At 33.3% G+C, this 24,413-nt stretch overlaps 2 protein-coding genes across 2 annotated transcripts; both read left to right on the top strand.

Annotated features, from left to right (window-relative positions):
- The first annotated feature begins 5,782 nt into the window (after positions 1–5,782).
- On the top strand, positions 5,783–7,396 carry LOC122316429 (putative UPF0481 protein At3g02645). The gene has a single exon (XM_043132946.1). It carries the CDS (start codon positions 5,783–5,785, stop codon positions 7,394–7,396), a length of 1,614 nt encoding a protein of 537 aa, XP_042988880.1.
- An 11,628-nt stretch (positions 7,397–19,024) lies between these two features.
- Positions 19,025–20,638, top strand: LOC122316428 (putative UPF0481 protein At3g02645). Its single transcript, XM_043132945.1, has one exon. It carries the CDS (start codon positions 19,025–19,027, stop codon positions 20,636–20,638), a length of 1,614 nt encoding a protein of 537 aa, XP_042988879.1.
- The last annotated feature ends 3,775 nt before the right edge of the window (positions 20,639–24,413 follow it).

Here is a 24,413-nt window from a genome sequence, read left to right as displayed (position 1 = left end):
TAATCATCAAGTGAAAAATATATATATATATATATATTTAGAGCAATATTACATACAGTCATGGAATTGTAAATGCCGCGCAATCGTTTTGAAAAAGAGTGAGGTCTACGATTAAAAAATTAATTTTTTTTCATGTGGGTCTCATATTAATTCATTTTTTTCAAAGCGACTGCACGCTGCTTGTACAATCACGATTATAAATATCATTTCTCATATATTTAATGGAAGACCGGATGCCTAGCATTTTCCAATATATATTCTCAGAGCAATGCTACATACAGTCGTGGAATTACAAACGCCGCGTAATCGCTTTGAAAAAGAGTGGGATCCGCGATTAAAAAGTTAATTTTTCTTTTCATGTGGGTCTCATATTAATTTATTTTTTTCAAAATAACTGCACGTCATTTGTACAACCACAACTACAAATATCATTTCTCATATTCTCAAGATTTGGACAACAAAAACAAATTTGTTTGGACTCTGAGCTAAGGAGTCGGCCGGACCCAATTACCTCAATATATGCTCGGCTAGTTAGATGGTACTGGCCACAAGCTTGCCCAATTCTGATTATAAAATTTTATATATAGTTATTTTTATATATATATATTTTTTTGTGTATTCAAATGATGTGATTGATTATATATTAAAAAAATTTTAATCTAACTAATCATATCAATGAAATATACAAAAAATACGTAAAAGTGACTGTATGTAACATTTAACAATATTCTTAATATATTAATTAAAGTTAAATGATACTTTTAACTAATATGAAATGAATTTGATTTTAGCTATTTCAGTCTTCACATTAAAATAACTATTTTTTTTATTATATAACAATAAAATAATATGAGATAAAATTAATTTTGGTTATTTCATTTACATCAAATTCCTAATATTGAATTATTTATTTATTCATTTATTATATACTAATAAAATAATATTAATTAAAATAATATCAAAATTTTTAATTATTAATTTATTTAATTTTATCATATTATTTAATGCTAATAACCACAAACATCTAATTAAAAAAATAATTAACTTTAAATTAATGGTTACTCGTAGCTAAATAAATTCTTGTATGTACAGTAACCATATGAATTTCTTCATGCAAAATAAATTTATCTCAATAACATCGAGTATATCCCAATAATGGACGTAGTAAAAAGAATTTATTCATATAAAATAATTTCGTAGCAAGAGAACTAACATCTGAGTATATCCTGAAATGAGAAGAAAAAGAAGAAAAAAATGAAAAAAAAAAAAAAGAGAGAGAGAATAATAAAATATTAATTTGATGTATGTACTATAGCTTTCAAATTTGAAAATTATTTTAGAAGTTATTGTAGCTAAAGTCTAATTTTTTGAAATTTAGCTAATATATTGCACTTTATTTTTATTATCTAATAGCTAAATACTCAATAAATTTAACTAATCCATTGATATTCTTTAAGATGTTTAAAGATATTTAAAAAACATTTAAATTAAAATTAAAAATTAAAAAAAAAAGGTGTATTTCGTCCCCTTTTAAGAATTTTTTAGTCATTGCCAGTGGCCCCAGCTGGACTTTTCTCCTCTAGGTTGGTGCGCATGGCTAGGAATTAAGAACATTGTTACATTTAAGTTTGACAGTGAGTTTAGGTAAAATAATTTAAGATCAATATTTAAAGTTAAATAAAATTTTTTAATATTATTTTATTTTATAATTTTAAAAAATTAAATTATTTATTATATTTTATTTAAAAATTTTAAAAAATATAGTGATAAACGATTTTAATATCCAAAGTTCCAAACCTCCTTAACAACCGTTGTAGATTTCACTTCTCATTGATTGACTCATTGGTACTGATGCTCCTATTCTTTACTTTCCAATTGATTACTTGACTTTCCGACAGGGAACGAAGACTCTTATAATGCTCCTATTCTCTACTTTCCCATTGATTACTGAACTTTTCAACTATGAGTTTCCACACTTTGATATCTATCCACCAGGCAACCTAGAGGTACTCGAGGACAAATAAATAAATATTTTCGAATTAATAAAAATTACAATAATAAATAATAAATAATTAAGCTAATACTCTGTTTAAATTATCAGTTAAAAAAAATAGAAATGCCATCATGTTTAAACTATTATCACTAGTACTTATAGTTAATTTACACGCAACAAATTATAGCCATTTTTTTCTGGGTTCGTATCATATACAAGAGTGGACTGCATTCGTTATAAATGTAAGAGTGTGTGTATATATATATATATAGCTATAGCCTCTTTCGTCTTTTTTTATATTTTTTATACAAAATATAATATACAGTTTAATTTTTTAAATTTTAATAATAATAATAATATTAAAAATAATATTTTAATAATATTTTATTCAACTTTTAATTTATATCTAAAATTATTTTATTTTCTCTCGTTATCCAAACAAACTAATCGTAGACCTTAGTAAAACTAAACCTAGATCTTAGGCCTACATTAATTATATCATATGAAAAATCATAGGGACGGGATCCCCTTCATTTTTCCCGCTCCAATTGTTTCCCCCCCCTTTTTTTTTTATGTAGTGATTGAGAAAATATTGTTTAATAATATTGCAATTTTTTTTTTTCATTTTTTAAAAATATTTAAAGGGACTGAAAAATGATTTGAAAAAAATATTTAGAAGTGTTTTTTGTTTTTTTCATATCACACTTTTAAATATTTTTAAAAAATAAATAAAATTTACAATATTATTAAACACATTTTTTTAATCATAATGTAAAAATAAAAATAAAAATAAAAAGTTGAGCGGGATTCTTGAGGGGGATATCCTAGCATCACCCATATCATATTCCTTCTAACAAAGCATTATCCGCGCAGGTAGCCTCTCGTGTATGTTTACTTGCTACTATGCTTTCAATTTACAATCAGAAGTATTACCTGTTAGCTGTCATCATTTCATTTTTTTCTGTAAATTTAAATTTGAAGGTTGATAATATTTACGATACGAATAATACTGTAAAGTGTATACAGATTATAATTATAAATTATATTATATTATATTATATATTTTTTTATGCGAATAATACTGTAAATAGATTCGATCAATGCCATAAAACTCATGTTTTCTATATGAACTAAAAAGTGAATCATAAAAAATAAGTAACATACTCTAGTTATAAGGTGATGCCAGATAAAATTTAGATTACTTATAACAGTTAATTCTAAATGATGATCAACGTAAAGAAGTTGAGAGATTTTCTTAAAAAAAAAACAACTCTAATGTTCAGTTGAGATCAATTATCAAAGCTCAATAATTTCAAAAACAACTCACAAGTGGGGCTAGAATAGCTGTAATTCAAAAATATCAAATTTTTTTACCAAAATAACAAAATCCTAATAAACACATAAAAAATAATCACCTAAATAAAGAATTAATCTATAAAAAAATTGGCCAATATCAGTTTCAAAATTAATTTTTAACCAATAAATGATATATTATCATAAAAGATAAAAATATCTAAAAATTGAGATTAAAAAGAGAAAACAGCTGATTTTGGCCTAAAAGACAATACACACCCAACATATCTTAGTGACCATGGTGTGCACTCTAAAAAGAACTTTATGAATTGGGGTCATACATGTGATTCCAATACTTGTAATCAAAGTTATGGACAAAATACCGATTCATACTAAACGTGCAATCTCAAAGTAGTTCAGCATTATCAACGTGTAATTTGACAGCTCAACATCATCTGATTCAAATCTTATTGCATCATAAATAAATTATACAAAAATAATCTTATTAATAGATTATAAGAAGCCATAATAATTTATAAAATTAGTTTTTTATATAATTTATTTATGGCTGTAGTAATACTAAATAAATAAACGTATTTTTCATCCACGTTTTCATGCACCCAAATGCATAATGAGAATTGATGGAGTTTTGTTTTATACATTGGATTATAGTTCACAACCTCAAAGAGAAGATGAAGTAGGACTCTAGGGCCCGGTTCCAAACCGTGGCGGCCGTGGGGAGTTACGTAACAAAAACGTTTGTTGAACCGTGTTAATTATATTCCTTTTGACTTCCCAGCTCTAGCTCCGAAAATTCCTCCACGGTCCGAAAATTCCTTTTCTTGCCAAACCTAACAGTCCATTCGACTGACAAGATATTCTTCAATAAAAAAAAGAAAGAGTATTATTAATAAAAAAAAAAATTATATTCATTAATTTCATATGCTACACATTATAATTTTATTTATTTATTATAATTTTATTTTTTCTTATCAAATATATGGTATATAAATGGTAAGTAGGAAAATTCAATTAATTTAATAATAATAAAACAAAAAATTAATTTTTTTTTTAAAATGACGTGTAATGTGTAAAGATGATAAGTAAAAAATTTAATAATAAAAATAAACCATTGCCCTCTTATACCAAAAATAAAAACAAAAATTAAAAAGAGGGTTAAATATAAATATCTTGGCCAACCTGGCTAATCTATACTTATCAGCAATGGCAGACCCACGTTTAGCTTTGGTCCAAAATTTTTTGAAAATTCAAAACTGCTCTAGGATTTCAAGATTTTATTCAATATAATTCTATAAATACAGAAAATGGCTCACCCAAAAAATTTACAATCTCTATATGCTTTGTAAAGTTTTATAGAATCTCAATATACCTAGAAATACCTACAATTCTAGAATTTCTTTTTATTCTCTCAAAATTTTATATCATTTATATATACTATATATTTTTAAGGATCTGGCATCATCAAATTAGTAATTTTAAGAGAAATAATAAACTTATTAACGTGAATTCCAAAGTGATCTTTTGCTATACAATAATATATAGGCTCCTTAAATATATGGAGTCCAAATTGAAATTAATACAAAACAATTCATTTAAAGTTGATAATCTATATGAAAAATAGTTAAGAGGTTTTATCATGCAAACTTCATTAAGAAGGACAAAATTTATATAAGATCTCAATTATAACATTATATGTTTAATGTGACACGAAAATATATATCTAGATTTTACATAAAATTTAATAAATTAACTTATATATTAGAATAAAAAATGACATTATAAAAAATCACTTAATAATTATTATGAATAAATTGAATTCTAAATATTTCATTATACAAATAATAATATATGAATATTATCTTAAGAAATATTATGGTAAAAAATTTGAAACATATATTAAGTTGGATTTTTAAAATCTTATTTATGCGTGTATGTAACAAATTATCAATATTTAATTTTATAAATAATATTTTTTAATTTCTTTTATTTTACATAAATGTGTGTAGAAAGGTCCTAAAAAGGAAAGGGAATTGCTTAGTACACAGATAGTGGCCACCGCCATCTATTACCTTTTTTATTTTTATTTATTTTTACTTAATAGTTAAGTAAATATTTTTTAATAAATTTATAACTTTTATTTATTTTTTTAAAATTTTTAATGAATTAAAAATATCTTTAAAAAAAAAACAAAGATAAAAACATATTGGCCTATTCGGTGGATTTTCGTTGGACTCTCTCTAACACCGTCCAAAGAGAAATTGATGCTTCCCCCGCTGCTTCTCAGTACAGCCAACTTATAAAAAAGGGTTCAGGCAGGCGGTCATTAGACATACAGTAACACTTTACATTGTTTCGAGTATTCCTGATCAAGGGAAAAGAACGGAAAAATATACCACACACACCCACACTCCCTCTCTCTCTCTCCTGAGCAAACGAGTACCCTTTCACCCACTCCTCTACATACCTAGACAAATCATGTCTTCTGAACCAAAAGCCATGGAACCAACAAAACTTACCCGTGACCAAGAATGGGTCATCCAGATAAGCCGAGCCCTAGAAGAAGGCCTCGAAGACAACGATGAGGCCGTTCCACTTGCCATCTTCAACGTGCCCAAAACCCTAATGTCCATAAAACCAGAAGCATACACTCCACAGCTCGTAGCCCTTGGTCCATACCATCACCGGCGGCTTGAACTCTTGGAGATGGAGCACTACAAGCTCGCTTCAGCGAAAAGAGTGCAAAATAACATTAAACAAATCAAATTTCGAGAATTGGCTAACAGCTTTGCGGAAAGGGATGGGATCATCCGCTCTTGCTACCTCCGGTTCTTGAACTTCGATCGAGAAACACTCGCATGGATGTTTGCCATTGATGCTTCATTCTTGTTGGAGTGTCTCCATATCTACTCTCCCAAAAAGGGAGGCTCGCTTCTGCAAACCTCTTCTAAGATGGGCCATTTGATCAACCACTCGAGGAAAAGAACCGCACACCATGCAATACTCAGAGATATTATCATGCTAGAAAACCAAATCCCTCTCTTTTTGCTTAAAGAAGTCCACGGCTTTTATCAGCATGAAGATCATTTAGCCTCCACGCTTCTAGGTTTTTGCGAATATCTGTCACCCATCAGCTTCAGTGGTCAAAATTTCAGGGAAGAGTGTTTTGAGAGAGCCCATCTGCTAGATCTTCTCTACTACATGGTTACGCCAGAATTGCATCTTGTAGCTGATTGTGCGAAAGAGAAGAAGGAAGATTTCCCAGAGAATATTCGCTGGTTTAAAAAAGTATTGAAATCAATCTTGGCAGCGGTATTTTACATTAACTCGGCCTCGCTCCACCTAGTCAAGAAAATTTGCAAGTCAAAATCAATCAAAGTTTTACTTGCACTACCATTTACAATCCTCTGTTGTATTTTGAGTCGTGGAAAGAAGGGTGACATAAACAGTCTAATATCGTCCGCGGGAAGCATGGCCGACGAGGTGGAAAGTGCATCTCATGAGATGAAAGGCGAAAGTCCTTTAGCCGAAGAGATTGCAATCCCAAGCGTGTCAGAGCTTTATAACATTGGTGTCAAATTTCGCACAGCAAAGGGTGGTTTGGAAAAGATAAATTTTGATAACTCTTCTGGTACATTTTACCTTCCGGTTATTCACTTGGATGATAACTCCGAGGTTGTGCTAAGGAACCTTGTGGCCTATGAAGCATGTATTGCACCGGAGGTGATGGTTGTAACACGCTACGCTGAGTTGATGAATGGAATAGTCGATACCAAGGAGGACGTGAAGATTCTTCGAGAGGCAGGGATCATCGTGAACCGCCTCAAAAGTGATGCGGAAGTGACAACTCTTTGCAATGGGATAACCAAGTCTGTGAGTTTAACGAAAGTTCCGATTCTTGACAAGGCCATTGAAGGTGCAAATACATATTATTCCAGGAGTTGGAAGGTGAGGATGAATGTGACCATGAAGAAGTACGTCTTTGCTTCTTGGCCATTCCTTACATTTTTGGCTGCTAATATTCTGATACTGCTGTCTATCATGGAGACAGCTTGTTCTATGTACAATTGCTCCAAATTGCTGACACTGTGAGCGTCCAAACATACTGTTGTTGCTTAGTTAAGACAGATGTATGGTGCAGACAGTTTTTGGTTGTTTAGTTATGTTTAGATTAAGTACGTCCAAATTGCCAACCCTATCAACAATTGCGAGGATGGGTGTGGTGGTGTGTTAAAAATAGAGGCCTATCATCCAGATTAATATGGATTGTTCTGTACCTTAATTACTGGGGCCAGATGAAGAATCTGGAGTTCAGTTTTAGTTTGCTTTAAAAAAGTTTTTTAAGTATTTTGTTTAAACGTTAATGGGCGACAAACACTGCAAGTTTCTTCCCAACTCGTAAAATTTATCTGGCCCGGACTTGTACTATAGGCCACTTGTCCTACAAGTTTGGAGGATTAACAGAGGCCTCGTCAAGAACTTGACTGTTATTTCCGGCCCTTAATTACAGACTGACTGCGTCTTCCTCTCTATCTATCTATATATATATTGATACCACTAGTGGTTTAGAACCTATAATTTCTATGGATACCGCTGTTAGAGATCATGTCCAATTGCTTATTTGTCCAAAAAAACTCTGTAGGCTCTCTCTCTCTCTCTCTCTCTCTCTCTCTCTCTCTCTCTCTCTCTCTCTCTCTCACAGCTTGTCTGTTCGTTCTATTGTTTTTGTTTTGATTATCATCATTATTAATTAACAAGAATCTTGCTTCCTCTCTCTCTCTAGTGTTAAGCAATTCTGCTACGTACACCCGGCATTTATAACCGGCATGCAATCGGCTGATTTTGCCACGTCAACATCTATCCAAAATTTAAGAAAAATTTGAGATATTGACTAAAATTTGAGAAAGAAGAGATCAGAGAAGGCAACTAAAACTCCAGTGAAACTTGGGAATAAGCATTTTGTGCGTTCTAGAAGCATTTCATTCTTTCCATCTTTCATCTTTTGTTCTTTGAGTGAAATTGGGGAAGGATACATTGAATTGAAACTTTCGTTTACAAATGCCGAAATCTATTTTGACGGAAAGGAAGAAGACCATCTGAGAAGGAAAACGCCCAAACTCGACGAACAACCAGAAGCACAACAATAGGAATAAGAAGGAGAAGCACCGTCATCGTCATCAGAGCGACCACCTGTTTCGATTCCCATTTTCCCATCTGACACCCTTTTTTTTTCCTTGCCCAAACTCAATAATCTATGAATAATTGTAGGTGCGTAGGGCAGACCACATACTCATCATCCAACATTAATCTACAACCTGGAAACTTATGGTTAAGTGCAGAAGCATCAAATACATTTCAGGTCCACAGACGGCGAATTATGCCTTTTACTCGTTAGCTTCCAGCGAGCTTTCCCATTTCCCAGAAAAAAGCATTAGTAGAAATATTTCTCCCAAAAATCATTTGCCTTCATTGGGTTGTTTTACAGTGCCACCGTTTGATTTTATTTATAGGAGCCCGAAAGTTGAGATGGTGAAGTTTGAGGAATAGACAAAGTTGGGTCCCATGGTTTCTCCCCCATGGAATTGGCTGCCCAGCCAAGGGGTAAATTTGCCTTCCTCACTCATACATAGAGTTACTTTTTTTCTTTGAGCTATGAGAAAAGTTTGTAAAGATTTCAATCTTAATCTTTGCTTGCGAATTAATTATGTCTTCCTTTTGTCACTGTCCAGATTGTTACAATCAAATCCATGCATTGCAAGAAGCTGGTTAAGCTCATTTGGGAGTGAATGAGAGCGACTGGGAAAAGGGGACACACAGGCTTAGGGAATTCCAAGAAAAAGTAGACGAACGTTAAGGGAAAAGGGGATACACAGGCTTAGGGAATTCCAAGAAAAAATAGACGAACGTTAAGGGAAAAGGGAGAAGGGGATGCACGAAAGGGGAAGAAGTTGGTGAGAAGAAGAAACTGGAGTGAAACGGTGTGTTTGGTTAAAGATAAAATCCCAATTCCCAAATGCCCACCAGCAATTTTTATCTCCACAGCATGAAACAACACTGCTACAGGTACCTGCCGCTGGGTACCCGTTGTGGAATTGTTGACGTGGCATGTCAGCCAATATATTATAAAAAAAAAATTGAAAAGCTGTTGTGCGAAACCATTTGAAAACCCAGAAAGTGTAGTGTAGAAAACGCAGCGCGAGCTAGTGCAGAAAACACCCATTTGAAAACCAGAAATTTCCCCTTCCTTCACACTTCTCTCGTCGTCGATTCCGAAAGTCAGCCAATTGTTCAGGTACTGTTTAGAACTTCCTTTTCTTTTGCATTTCGAGAATCCCAATAGATTTTTGAAGGTGCAGGGTTCCAAAAATCTTGAACTCGTGAACCGATTTTCATGTGGGTAAGAACAATCTAGTGGGTTTGTATTGTTTGCATAGTTCGGAAATCACTAGATTGCAAGAACCCTGTTAATAATCTCGAGTTTGAAAATAACAGTAGAATGGGTCTCTGTACAAAATGCTAATATAGAAAAGGGAAACACTTTCTTATTATTTTTATTTCATGTTCTATTTACCACCATTTAGAATGCTCTGTATTTTTGTAGAAAATGCTTACACTCTCTGTATTTTTACGGATGCAATACAAAAATCCTGGGTTCTTTACGTCCATGGATTTAGATGACGACGAGAGGTTAAAGAATGTCTTCTGGACAGACCCCCATAGTAGGGTAGCCTATAAAGATTTCGGTGATGTGGTTACATTCGACACCACATATCTAACGAATAGATATGGGATGCCATTCGCACCATTTGTTGGTGTAAACCACCACGGCTAGTCAATTCTTTTGGAAGCAGGATTGATATCCAGTGAGGTTACGACAACGTTTGTGTAGTTATTCAAGACCTGATTACAGTGGATGGATTGTATAGCTCCTAAAGCTATTATCACAGATCAGGACAGAGCAATGAAGAATGCTATTGCTATTGTCTTTTCACAAAGTCGACATCGATTTTGTTTGTAGCATATCCTAAAAAAAGTCTCTAAAAAGCTTTCCTCCTATTCTGCCTACAAAAGTGGGATGAAAAATGTTTTGATGAAAAATAGCTCCTAGAGCTATTATCACAGATCATGACAGAGCAATAAAGAATGCTATTGCTATTGTCTTTCCACAAAGTCGACATCGATTTTGTTTGTGGCATATCCTGAAAAAGGTCCCTGAAAAGCTTTCCTCCTATTCTGCCTACAAAAGTGGGATAAAAAATGTTTTGATGAAATGCATGTATGACACCCAAAATGTTGAAGAGTTTGAAAGCTCTTGGGAGTAATTAATCACCACTTACAAATTGGAGGAAAATAGTTGGCTGAAAAGTTTATACACTGAGCATGAGCATTGGGTACCGGCATTCTTGAAAGATTCTTTTTGGGCTGGAATGAGTACAACGCAACGGAGCGAGAGCATGAATGCTTTTTTTGATGGTTATATTCATGTGAAGACAAACTTGAAAGAGTTTTTCGGCCAGCTTGACAAACATTGAAGAAGAAAATTGAGAATGAAAATAACACTGACTTTCACTCATTTAGCGTCACCATTCCTTGCATATCTAGATCTCCGATCGAAAAGAAGTTTTAAGAATTATACACGAATGTAAAATTCAGGAAAGTTCAGCAAGAACTGCAATGAGAGTTACTTAAGAGAGATGGTGGTGTAAAGACGTAGCTTCTAGAGGATGAAGTTCATGTGGAAGACTTCACTAAGCTAGTTACATATTCAGTGGACTTTAGTGAGGTGGATATAGCTGCAAAGTGTTCGTGTGGACTATTTCAGATGAGGGACATATTGTGCAGGCATATTTTGGTTGTATTTAAGTCTAATGATATAAAAGTTTTGCCAAATCAGTATATTTTAGATAGATGGAGGAAGGACATTAAGAGGAGGTACACGTTAATTGACAGCAGCTATGATGCAAGGGCTCAGTGAGCAGATGCTAATAGATATTTTACTCTGTTGAATATCTGTTATAAGATGATTACTCACACTGCGGGTTCAAAAAACATACTGAGGATGCAACACAAAAGTTGTATTTAATGATTGAGTTATATAGTGAGAACCAAGAACCTCCATCAAGAACATGCAAGGGTTCCAATATTATTCTATCGATATCGGAGACAGCTACATGTGTGGGTTCATAGAAAGTACTCAGTCCGTTAGTAGTAAGAGGGAAAGGCAGACCACCATCTCTAAGGAGAGCATCGATAATGGAAAAAGAGATGCGGAAAGTTAAAGCGAAGGCGAAGAATACAACAGTCAAGGGAAAACAGAAACAGGTACTTCACTATGATACTTACAAATAAATATACACATATATTTGGTTTTATAAGTTATTAATTCATTCCATATATAATGTGTTTGGTTACTTGTTTTATTTTACAGAGATGGAGGAGATACACCATTGCCGGATACGTGCAGGAATTGGCCCGTCTGAGAAAGATATGTGTGATGTGGGATTGTCGTAGGTATATTAACTTTTGCTAATATTTTTATTTTGTGCTAGCTTATTTGCAAAAAAAAAAAAATTGGGTTGATTTTTTTTTTTTGGTTACGTTTGTTATGTTATCACCAGCTTGTTGAAAACAGCTCAATTGTTGAAAAATGTCGAAGGCAGCGCCAAGAATCAATGATTGAGAGTCAAGAAATAGTAATATTCTAATATTTTTTAGCGAGAACTGTAATACTGACAGTACACTAAGAAACTGATATTACTTATTGCAGATGTTCTTTGGGTTGGATGGATCATAACCGGTTGATGGATCACAACCGATGGATGGTTAGTGACTTTTAAGTTCATTATTGGTAATGTGGTTATTGAAGCCCGTAATGGATTGATACTTTGGTAATCTTGCCCGTAATGGAATGAATAATGAAAAAAAATCTTGCCCGTAATGAGTTTCAACTTCAATGGTAATCTTGCCCGTAATGTGTTGATACTTTGGTAATCTTGGTATTAGAGTATTTGAATTATTAGTAATAGTCATTGAAGTTGCTTGGCCTAATTACTTGTAGAGCTATAGGAATTATGAAAGAATGCACTAATGTTACATGAAATCTGAATTATACAGACTATAGGCAGGAATTATATCACCTTCAGAAATCTCCAGTAAATATGAGCAATATTTGAACAATTTATTTATGTAATTTATCTAAATAAAAATCTGGATTGTGTTGTGTAGGTACTGATTAGTGAATGTACAACATGCTGACCCCTGGATCCGAGCATTCTACAGCATATAATCCGAATGAATAGCTAACAGAAAGTATATTGAAGGTGCAGGGTTTTCTGTACGTGATTAGCTAACTACATGTAGTGAATTAAATGGGAGTGCTTGAGTGCGTACCTGCTAGCAAATTTGGTTGTATTTAGTGTTAAAAGGTCCTCATGAATTTGAGTCAGTCAAAGGTCCATGGATTGGTTGTATTTTGTAATGCAGGATTTAGAGTTTTGTAATAGCCCTGTATGTTTTTCACTAACTAAATGAATGAAAAAATGTGGACTGATTATTTTGGTGCTAAACCAAAACTTTTGCTAACCTGTTGGGAGAAATTCTAACAGTTAGATGATTTAAATTCTTGAAGATTTCTATCTTGTGCTAGCAGGCTTGTTATTTACAGGATAATAGACAATAAGGCAAGACATAATAGACAAGTTTACACAGGATGGTTACATTTGAATTGATATACCTTATTTCCAGCCTTGTTATTATACACAGGATGCATGGAACTTGTAATAAAATACAAGTTGGCGTTTTTCAGCCATATAGTTTACCAAAACTGAATGCAAAATATTACATGTTTTGATATTAAATTCCCACTGGCCACATGAATCATTTCCGAGCATTCTATCATTTTCCAATACAAAATAATTTCAACTTTGACATAACTAAAACATCCATCCCATGAATCATTTCCATTCCAACAAGAAATGGATCACAAAAAATGCATAAGCATGGTAAGAGTAGACGTTTCAGGTGCAATCTACATAGTTCACAAGTTTCACTAATATATAATAAACATTACATATGCAGAAGCAACTAAATTCTAACACTAATATGAAATTACTTATGCACCACCCAGTAATATGCTACAACAAATGCTAAAGCCCAAAACAGACTAATGTGCGTCAATGTCTTATTTCCTCTTCACGTACAATAGCCACCAACTCCTTCAGTAACTCCTCATTTCTATTGGATAGTACGAACTCAAATTCGTTTACTCTTTTATGCAAATCAATAATGATCTTTTCAATATCATTGATTTTTTTCTTCAGCTCCTTCTCCTTGCTGGAAAATTCAGTGTGAGTTTCTGGACGGTCCGACATCTTGTATTCATGGCCCTCTACCCATTTGAAATACTTACAATATGGTAATCCCTGTGATTTTATACACATTTCAAGCAAAAATGTTAGATGAACATCAAAAAAATAATTTAACTAAATATGATTTTAGTTACCTCTTTGTTGTACTTTGGACAACCTAAGAAGGGTCGTCCTGGATTATTTTGAGTATTTGAGTATCTCAGTTGGATTTCAATCTCACAGAAGCATAATTGATGACCCCTCTTTTGTTTGGCAAAAGAGGAAGAAGATGTTGTCGTCGATGATGACATATTCTTATATTAATCCAATGCCACGAAAAATGTTGTTAGAAAAATAGAACAACCACTACCCTTATGATTAATTGATTAAGGTCATGCATCTATGAAAGAAAGTTTTCCAATTGGGAAAGCTACATGGGAAGAAAGATACTGAATACATTAAAATGTTGTCCCAGCTGGAATTTTCCATCTTTTAGCAAAAAACTTTACATGTAACTAAGATCTTATATGATCTTAATGACATGCATCTAATAGAAATAGGCTTCAACACTACTAAATGAGCTGCTACATTGGTTAGTAAGTTTATGGTGTTATGTAGTTTGGCATTCAATGAACGAGAGTGAGGTTTGTGTTTTACATTTTTCATTATTGTCAGTTTATTATGATTTTGCAATGAAACTGTTATAGGAAAAGATTTGTTAAATTCATAGTTGTTATGATAAATTATGTAGACAAACACACACAAATCAGTCATGTCTATGTCCAAGTCAAGTGAGTCGCACCATTTGACTATTGAAGACAAATAGTATGTATTCGTAATGATGTTGACTGACCTGAATTATTTTAATACATCTTAGGTTGATAAGTAGGCTTAGAAACATAGAACTACATATTTAGGAGGTTATAGTTGACGAGATGTTATTGTGAGAGAATGTTGAATGCTTAAGCTTTTAAGAGATGTTTACAAAACTGTTCATTGCCATTCAAACACTACCACCATCATTACAACAGTGGACCTGGGATGAAAATCATAGTGTTACTATTGAAATGCATTCAATAGATCATTTCAAAAGCATTATTTGAGATCAATGTTCCAAACTTGTAAAAATGCTTTTGCCTTTATAGATAATCAGATCACCAATTTTCAATTAACTCAATAAACCAACTACAATCTACAAGGACCGGGTGGTGTTCCATCGTTTTCAAGCTATCTCCAGAGACCCATAAACTGGTTCTTTAACCAAAAAAATATTGAGATATAGTTCTTCAATCACATCACGCAGCATCATAAATTGGTGATTAAAAGATGATGAATAAGCATTTTCTACAAAAATACAGAGCATTCTAAATGGTGGTAAATAGAACATGAAATAAAACTACTTTGGACATATTGACTGACCTGAATTATTTTAATACATCTTAGATTGATAAGTAAGCTTAGAAACGTAGAACTACTTCATATTTAGGAGGTTATAGTTGACAAGATGTTATTGTGAGAGAATGTTGAATGCTTAAGCTTTTAAGAGATGTTTACAAAACTGTTCATTGCCATTCAAACACTACCACCATCATTACAACAGTGGACTTGGGATGAAAATCATAGTGTTTCTATTGAAATGCATTCAATAGATCATTTCAAAAGCATTATTTGAGATCAATGTTCCAAGCTTGTGCAAACGCTTCTGCCTTTACAGATTATCAGATCACCAATTTTCAATTAACTCAATAAATCAACTATAGTCTACAAAGACCGGGTGGTGTTCCATCGTTTTCAAGCTATCTCCAGAGACCCATAAACTGGTTCTTCAAAAAAAAAAAATATTGAGATATGGTTCTTCAATCATATCACGCAGCATCATAAACTGGTGATTAAAAGATGATTTTGTAAGCATTTTCTACAAAAATACAGAGCATTCTAAATGGTGGTAAATAGAACATGAAATAAAAATAATAAGAAAGTGTTTCCCTTTTCTATATTAGCATTTTGTACAAAGACCCATTCTACCGTTATTTTCAAACTAAATATTATTAACAATGTTCTTGCAATATAGTGATTTCCAGAATATGCAAACAATACAGACCCATTAGATTGGTCTTGCTCACACGAAAATCGGTTCAGGAGTTAACGATTTTCGAAATATGCAAACAATACAGACCCACTAGTTATGTTTTTCCAGTACATTTTTGAATAAAAATTATGTTTTTCCATATGAACTTAAAAAACTAATTATAAAAAATAATCGTATTTCTCATCAAAGTTTTCACCCAAAGCATAATAAAAATAATAATAACGAGAACGACAATTTATAGACAAATATCATGATTAAATCAATTTTATGGCAAATCTTTGTTTTATACCTTGGATTATTGTTAAAAATTTAAGGATAGAGAGACAACTTAAATTCTAACAAATTGTATTTTCTTAAATAGTGATACTATTGGAATTCTATTTAAAAATATCATTCATTTAAGAGTCGTAAGAAAGATTTGTATTCTTTTAGTAATACTTTAGTCAAGCACCAATATCATTAAAAAAAAATATAATGTATACTAATTAATTAAAGTAAAATATAACTAATATACTAATATATATTAGTCTTACTAATGTATTATGTATTTATAAAAAAATATATGTTGAGAATTTATTAAGCCATAAAATATAATTAATATATATTAAATGTTCATATTTAAGATTAAAATTTTATGTTACAAATTATAATATAAAATTATTTCATATATAATTATATATATAATATTAACAACTAATTTTTTTATATATATTTTATAAACCGGTCTAGTATCAAAAAGCCAAGAACCAAAACCGTACTGGGTTTAGTCGGTTTTTAAAATGTAAGTTTGGGCTAGTTCTTAGATTTTCTAATTCAAGTTTTCACCCCTAACTAGTAATGATATTTTCTACAAACAAACGTTCAATATATAGTACTTTGTCTAAACAGAGACTTCATCTCACACTTCTTCATAAAAAGTGAGGACTCTACATTTATGAAAAAACCGTCCACGAGATGGCTATCTATGGCTTGACTAAGCCTACTTCTTTCTCTCCTCTCTATGAAGCAGCATCCTTTGTTTGCTCCGCTCATGTCTCTCTTTCTTTTATGTCACTTTTTGATCAACGACAACTCTGTATTGGGGATAACTACCAAGTAAAGAACTCATATTTTTTTTTAAATATACAATAAAGAAAACAAGAATGAAAAATAACGTATTACAGTTTGGACTAACACCAGTAGATTTTAAAATTTATGACGGCCTTGAATGCCACAAGCTTTTATCTTTTTAGCCATAAAAATCAGATCTGAAAAATTTGGTGGTAGATATTCCGATGATCCGGCGTGTGTGGATAGAAAAGCTTCTTTAAAGGGTAGCATGTGAAAATCATGCGCAATTGTAAGCGGCGCATGGGGATCACGTATGGTGATTTTCGCAAAACTACCATTATTCTCTAAAATGATTTGCAACTCGTGAGTCTTTTTTTACTACGCATCTATCGAGGATTATTGGAAAATTATAAATCTAATTTTTTAACTTTGAATGAAGAAAAATAAACTAATAAAAGAGAAAATAAGAGGGAGAATGAAGACTCTCTCTTCTTCTAGCAAAAATCAGATCGGGAGGGTTTTTTAGAAATTAGAGAATATTTTCTATATAACGTTTTGTGACGAATTGGGTTGGAAACCGCGACGGCCACCGGCCACGGGGACGCAACAAAAACGTGATTTGAGCTCTCTATATGTTCCCCTTTTGAATTCCGCTTCCGTCTAGACTAGAAGAAAGAGTATAGTTTTTATTGGCTAGTTTGCTAGCTAACATACCTCTCCGAAACTTCCTCCATAGTCCACACCAAGAAAAAGTTACCGAAAATTCTCGAGCCTAGCTTGTCGAAGTAAACTTTATTTCCCTTTTCCTTTTCTTTTTTTCTCCATAAGAATATATACCAAAAATTGATACACTCATCTCCATAACGTCCTAGTATCCTTCTCACCATGAAATGAAGAAAAATAAACTAATAAAAGAGGGAATAAGAGGGAGAATGAAGACTTTCTCTTCTTCTAGCAAAAATCAAATCTGGAGGTTTTTTTAGGAATTTGAGAATATTTTCTATATAACGTTTTGTGACGAATTGGGTAGGAAACCGCGACAGCCACCGGCCACGGGAACGCAACAAAAACATGATTTGAGCTCCCCTTTTGAATTCCACTTCCGTCTAGACTAGAAGAAAGAGTATAGTTTTTATTGGCTAGTTTGCTAGCTAACATACCTCTCCGAAACTTCCTCCATAGTCCACACCAAGAAAAAGTTGCCGAAAATTCTCGAGCCTAGCTTGTCGAAGTAACCCTTATTTCCCTTTTCCTTTTCTTTTTTTCTCCATAAGAATATATACCAAAAATTGATACACTCATCTCCATAACGTCCTAGTATCCTTCTCACCATGAAATTAACCATCCATAAATGTATAAGTTAGAGAAGAAATAAAACACTAAGATCGGTTAAGATAGTAAAGTGATCTTAGAAGATCTGTAAATAGTATTAAAAAATAATAATAAAATATTAAATAATAGTTAAATGATGTCACTACCCTTTTTTTTTTTTTTTTAAATGATCTGACAACCTAAATGGCACGTACAGGACTCATTTAGGAAATGTCAAATAAATTTCATGCAACTGTATACGCACGACCCAGAATATAATTGAGAGCCACAGGAAATGAATTGAACTCAGAAAATTCAAATACATAATATAGAGTGTGTTCATACCGGGTGTTAGGCAGAAGTCCTAGTTTCCAACCATAGATTTGGAAATAAAGTTGCTGGAGCTGACTTGGAACTTCTGTACAGGATGTGAGAAGACAGAATTTGTCCTTTCACTTTGAGCGTGGGGTGGGCAGGTACTTGCTTGACTAATCAGACGAGAATTTCCTATGGCGTCACTACTCCCAACGCTGCAGCTACCGTGCGGCTTCCGTTAGTGGTTTTATTTATTTAATATTTTTTAAAAATTTAAAATAATTATTATATTATCAAAAAATACTTATTTAGTTATTAAGTAAAATAATAATAATAAATAAATTCCAATAATAACTTCCTGTGGGGGAGCCAACCGCGAGCTAGAATAATAGCATTTTCCCATTTTCTATAGTATGACTAATTAATCATGTTATGACCGGAGATTTTTACGTCAACACGGCTAATCTGTACTTTAGTACAAACCAAGTATAAAAGGGTGCAAGTATTTGCTCACCACTCTGTATCTGATCTCTCATCTTCTGAGCATTTCACTCTTTCACCACCACTCTCCCAAGACAGATCACCGTGTACTCTTCTAAACTAAAACCCATGGAACCAACAAAACTTAGCCATGACCAAGAATGGGTCATCCAAATAAGCCGAGCCCTAGAAGAAGGCTTCGAAGACAACGACGAAGCCGTTCCCATTAGCATCTTCAACGTGCCCAAAACTCTAATGTCTATGAAACCAGAAACATACGCTCCACAGCTCGTAGCCCTTGGTCCATACCATCACCAGCGGCTTGAACTATTGGAGATGGAGCACTACAAGCTCGCTTCAGCTAAAAGAGTGCAGAATAACATCAAACAAATCAAATTTCGAGATTTGGTTAACAGCATTGCGGAAAGTGATAGCATTATCCGCGCTTGCCACCTCCGGTTCTTGGAGTTCGATCGTGAAAAACTCGCATGGATGTTTGCCATCGACGCTTCCTTTTTGTTGGAGTGTCTCCATACCTACGCTTCCAAAACGGAACGCTCGCTTATGCGAATCTCTCCTAAGATGGCCCATTTGATAGACCACAAGAGGAAAAAAACCGCACATCATGCCATACTCAGAGATATTATCATGCTAGAAAACCAAATCCCTCTCTTTTTGCTTAGAGAAGTCCACGGCTTTTATCAGCATGAAGATCATTTAGCTTCCATGCTGCTGGGTTTTTGCAAAGATCTATCACCCATCAAGTGCGTAAATAGTCAACATTTCCGGGAAGAATGTTTTGAGAGAGCCCATCTGCTGGAGCTTCTCTACTATATGGTTACGCCAAAATTGCTACTTGTAGCTGATTGTGAGCAGGAGAAGTCAGAAGATTTCGAAGAGAATATCGGCTGGTTTAAAAAGGCCTTGAAATCAATATTGACAGCGGTATTTTACATTAACTTGGCCCCGCTCCGCCTAATCAATAAAATATGCAAGTCGAAATCAGTCAAAATTTTACTTGCACTACCATTTACAATCCTCTCGTATATTTTGAATCTCGGAAACAAGGGTACCGTCGATATAAACAGTCTAATATCGTCCGCGGGAAGCATGGCCGACGAGGTGGAAAGCGCATCTCATGAGATGAAAGACGAAAGTCCTTTAGCCGAAGAGATTGCAATCCCAAGCGTGTCAGACCTTCAAAAAATCGGTGTCAAATTTCGCCCAGCGAAGGGTGGCTTGGGAACCGTAAACTTCGAAAAATCTTCTGGTAAATTTTACCTTCCGGTTATTCACTTGGATGATAATTCCGAGGTTGTGCTAAGGAACCTCGTGGCCTATGAGGCATGTATTGCACCGGAGGTGATGGTTCTTACACGTTACACTGAGTTGATGAATGGAATAATCGATTCCGAGGAGGACGTGAGGATTCTTCGAGAGGCAGGGATCATCGTGAACCGCCTCAAAAGTGACGTGGAAGTGACAACTCTTTGGAATGGGATGACCAAGTCTCTGAGTTTAACGAAAGTTCCAATTCTTGACAAGGCCATTGAGGGTGCAAATACTCATTATTCCAGGAGTTGGAAGGTGAAGATGAATGTGACCATGAAGAAGTATGTCTTTGCTTCTTGGCCATTTCTTACCTTCTTGGCCGCTAATATTCTGATGTTGCTGTCTATCGTGCAGACAGCATGTTCTATGTACGATTGCTCCAAATTGGCGGCTAACATGTACAATAAATAAGTTGATTAGGATAAAAAAAAAAGTACAATAAATAATAAAATTTATTTCTTTTTACTTGCTAAAGGTTATTAGACAAATGGCCATGATTTTACATGATTTATGTTAATTCTACACTCTATTTTATTTAATTAAATATTTCACGTGTTGACCAACTATTCATTGAGAGAGAAATTAACTTACACTAAAGAAAAATATTAAGATATAAAATAAATAATAAAATTTACATTTTCACATCAATTTAAACGTTTGACACAATCGATAATAATTTTACATTGAATAACATTCAAACATACTGACGTTGTTGTTTTGTCACTAGCGTATACAGTTTTTTGTTTGATTGGCCTGTGCAGTATACGTAATCAATTTTTTTTTTTTTTCCCTCTCCGAGCAATTTTTGATGGATTCTTTATTAAATAATTCTGTCCGTTTATATTCCATGGTATATATACATAGTTCTTTCTTGAATTCAAAGGACGGACATGATCGATCGATCTCTTGGGTTCTGGGTAACAAAGAATTAATTATAAGGCTGGCCTTTCGGCATTTCTCTGCTTCTGAGAGGTATGTTGATCATAAAATGAATATATATGGTGCTAATGTTGACGCTGGAGACCAGCACTTATCCTAATCGCTTATATTTTGCACCTTGCCTTGACACACTGTCGCAGTAAAAATAGACGAATGGGTACAAAAGCATACTTCCCATACAGCTTTAGATCATGAGATGTCTCCCTGTGTGTGGACAATGCATGCAAGTTGCAACTGCACATGTAACCTTTTAGCGGGAGCACGGGAGTCATTTCCTAGCATCCACATTGGTGCATATGTATATGTAAAGTCATGATATGAGTTTAATAATCTAATTTATTTATATTAGATTATGGATCTTTAAATATTTATATAGCTATGAAAAATATATTTACATATTTAAAGATCTAATATTTACTCTTTAAAATATATTTTACTCATTTTTTTTTTTACATATTTTACTCATTCACTCCCTAAAAAATATTTTACATATTTGAAGATCGTGCACCTCTCTTTAACAAGTTCTGAGTATATGTATTGGATGCTACTAAAATTTTTTTAGATACTAATTGCATGTATTAAAACAGTATATGTGTTAACCCAATTCATGAAAATTGCAAACTTTATAAAAAAAAAAAAAAAAGGCAAATAAAATAAAATAAAATGATAATATTTTATTATTATTTTATCTCAAATATACATAAGTTTTGCTCGAACGGTAAAGTGGGATCTCTAAGGATATTTTGCATATGCATATGCATCTTGTCAATTTGCATAACCAGGTCATCCCCAATGTCTCGAGTCACTCCCAACCATTAATTATTAATGGATGTGTAAGAGTCGGGTCGCCAAGCCTTTGCCAGCTTGCCCGTGCAGTAAAACTTTTAGGCCTTTATTTCTCGTACTCAAGCCCAACTACGAGCCCAATAAAAACCTAAAAGATAAAAAAGTTTAGCAGCTCCACTTCTACATCGAATTGTTCCAATCGCATTGGCAATTCATTTATTTTAGTACGTCGGCCCATCTATTTTTTTGGGCCGAAGATGGTTTTTCTAAATCACTGAGATTTTTTTTAAGAACAAATTTGAAAAAAAAAAAAAAAAAGAGTTCGAGGCTTTGATCGTGACCATTAAACATAGAGAACACGTATGAATTGTGGAAACATTTTTCTCTAAACCCGTTATTCCTCCGACCCCGGGTCCCCCCTTTCCCCCTTTTATTTTCCCTTTTTCCAGATTCCCCCACTTTCTTTTGAGGAAGCATATCAAACACAAATAATGGAATCTAATATGATCAACGGCACACTAAATTTAATTGAATTATTTTATATATAATCATAGAGTATACAAGTATTCGTTTTAAAAAAGTAGAGATTATTATTAAAAAATTAATATATTTTACAAAAATCTTTTATTTATTTATTTTTTTTAAAGTGATTGTGCAACGCTTATACATTCATAACTGTAACTATCATTTTTCAATTTAATAACCTTCAAAATTATACCATTTTTAGCGAAATAATTAATAAAGAAATATAATTTCCATTGTAAAAATAATTTAGGTATCTATTTATGTTTGCTTCACAAGTATTGAACGTTCACGTTTATGCAGGCTGCAGATCAATGGTTGTTTAGAAAAAGGTCAGCAGTTAGAAGCAACTCAAAGATGGTGGTGCTACAACTTTTCAAGTAACGAGGCGAGTCGTGACATAAACACGCATTTCCTACTTTGCGCCAAGCAAAACGCGTTTTGTGCTTTTATACATGTATGTGTATGTGACGTGTGTGTATATATATATATATATATTATCAACGCATGTCCCACGCTGCTTGTTCTTCTTCCCCCATTTGCTATTAGGCTGGCAGCACTATTGCATCCATCCATGTGAGGCCTTTCATGATTTTGGGTTCTAAATTTCCCATTATTTCATCCCCACTACATACGTGTCCCACCTCATGTCTCTTTTATAATGCCTTTTCTTACCTTAATTTCGGTTTTTATATTCTTGATGAACATGATCAACTCATCATCATGTTTATACAACATTGTATCCATTAATATATATATACCCAAAAAGAGAGAGAGAGAGAGAGAGAGAGAGAGAGAGAGAGAGAGAGAGAGAGAAAGTCTTCGCAGAAGCATCTTTTGGATTCCCAACCACTTGCAAATGGAACCCTTCAATCATTCAAGGGACAGAGTTTCAAAGGGAATGACATTTCTTTAGGACTTTTGAATAAGTTTTAAATTGAATTAATGTGACGGGTACAACTAAAATTGCTTGCTCAATTGAATAACTTACATGAAGGCTTCCTTTCATCTTTTATAAAATTTATAGGCGCTCTTGACAGAACAAACTTACAAAGTTAACAGACATTTTATTTAAGAGCAGTGAAATGATTGAATGCATATATTATAAGTACAGAGATGTATAGAGATTTATGTATACAAATATTTTATGTATACAGAATATTTATATGGAATAAATATTGTGTACCCGAAGTGGGTGCCTAAGCAGCCGACCTTTGAATAATTCCACCACTTTTATGGTCAAAACAACGGTGGCTTTACATCCTTCTTTCAACCGGCTTTGGGGGCGACAAGCTAGTTTTTCTCCTCATTACCTTGGGTTATAAGCCTCATGCTCATCTTGGCCTTTTCGTCTACGTCCCCACCACCATCATCGCTCATTAATATTCTGTCTTCAAAATTTGAAACACCCCATTAACTCCATCAATATCTCTAAAACGAAGAGAGAGAACTCTTCTTTGCTCTTTTTAGGCCAAAAACATTGGATCCGGCTTCTTTCCTTTTTTTCCCCTTTTTTTTTTCATTTTTTATTTTTTGGGTGGTGGGATTACTTAAAGACGATACCAAACCAATTACCATAAGTTTGTTTAAACCAGTGGACGTTAGACAAGAACAAACCCCAAAAATAAAGTTATCTTCTTTTTCCTTTTTATAATATTTGAAGTTTGACAAATCGAGTGAAGACTCTGAACCTCAATAATGAAGGTGTCTTTAACACTAGTTTGCATTTGAGGTAGGATATTCCTCTGGAATCTTTTTAAGGATGGAAATGGAATTCCAAGTAAAGCAACATTGAGCGCTTACCCTCTTTCTACTTCAAATTCAAATTGCAATCCAAACGATTGACCCACCTCCAACCCAACAGTTACACACATCTTCTGTTCCTCTTGGCCTTTTCAACCAACCACTTCACTAATTTCCCAACTGCCATCTCATTTGA

Source organism: Carya illinoinensis, chromosome 7 (genome assembly GCF_018687715.1).
Source record: "Carya illinoinensis cultivar Pawnee chromosome 7, C.illinoinensisPawnee_v1, whole genome shotgun sequence".
NCBI lineage: Eukaryota > Viridiplantae > Streptophyta > Magnoliopsida > Fagales > Juglandaceae > Carya > Carya illinoinensis.
This window is presented reverse-complemented; position numbering and strand designations above follow the sequence as displayed.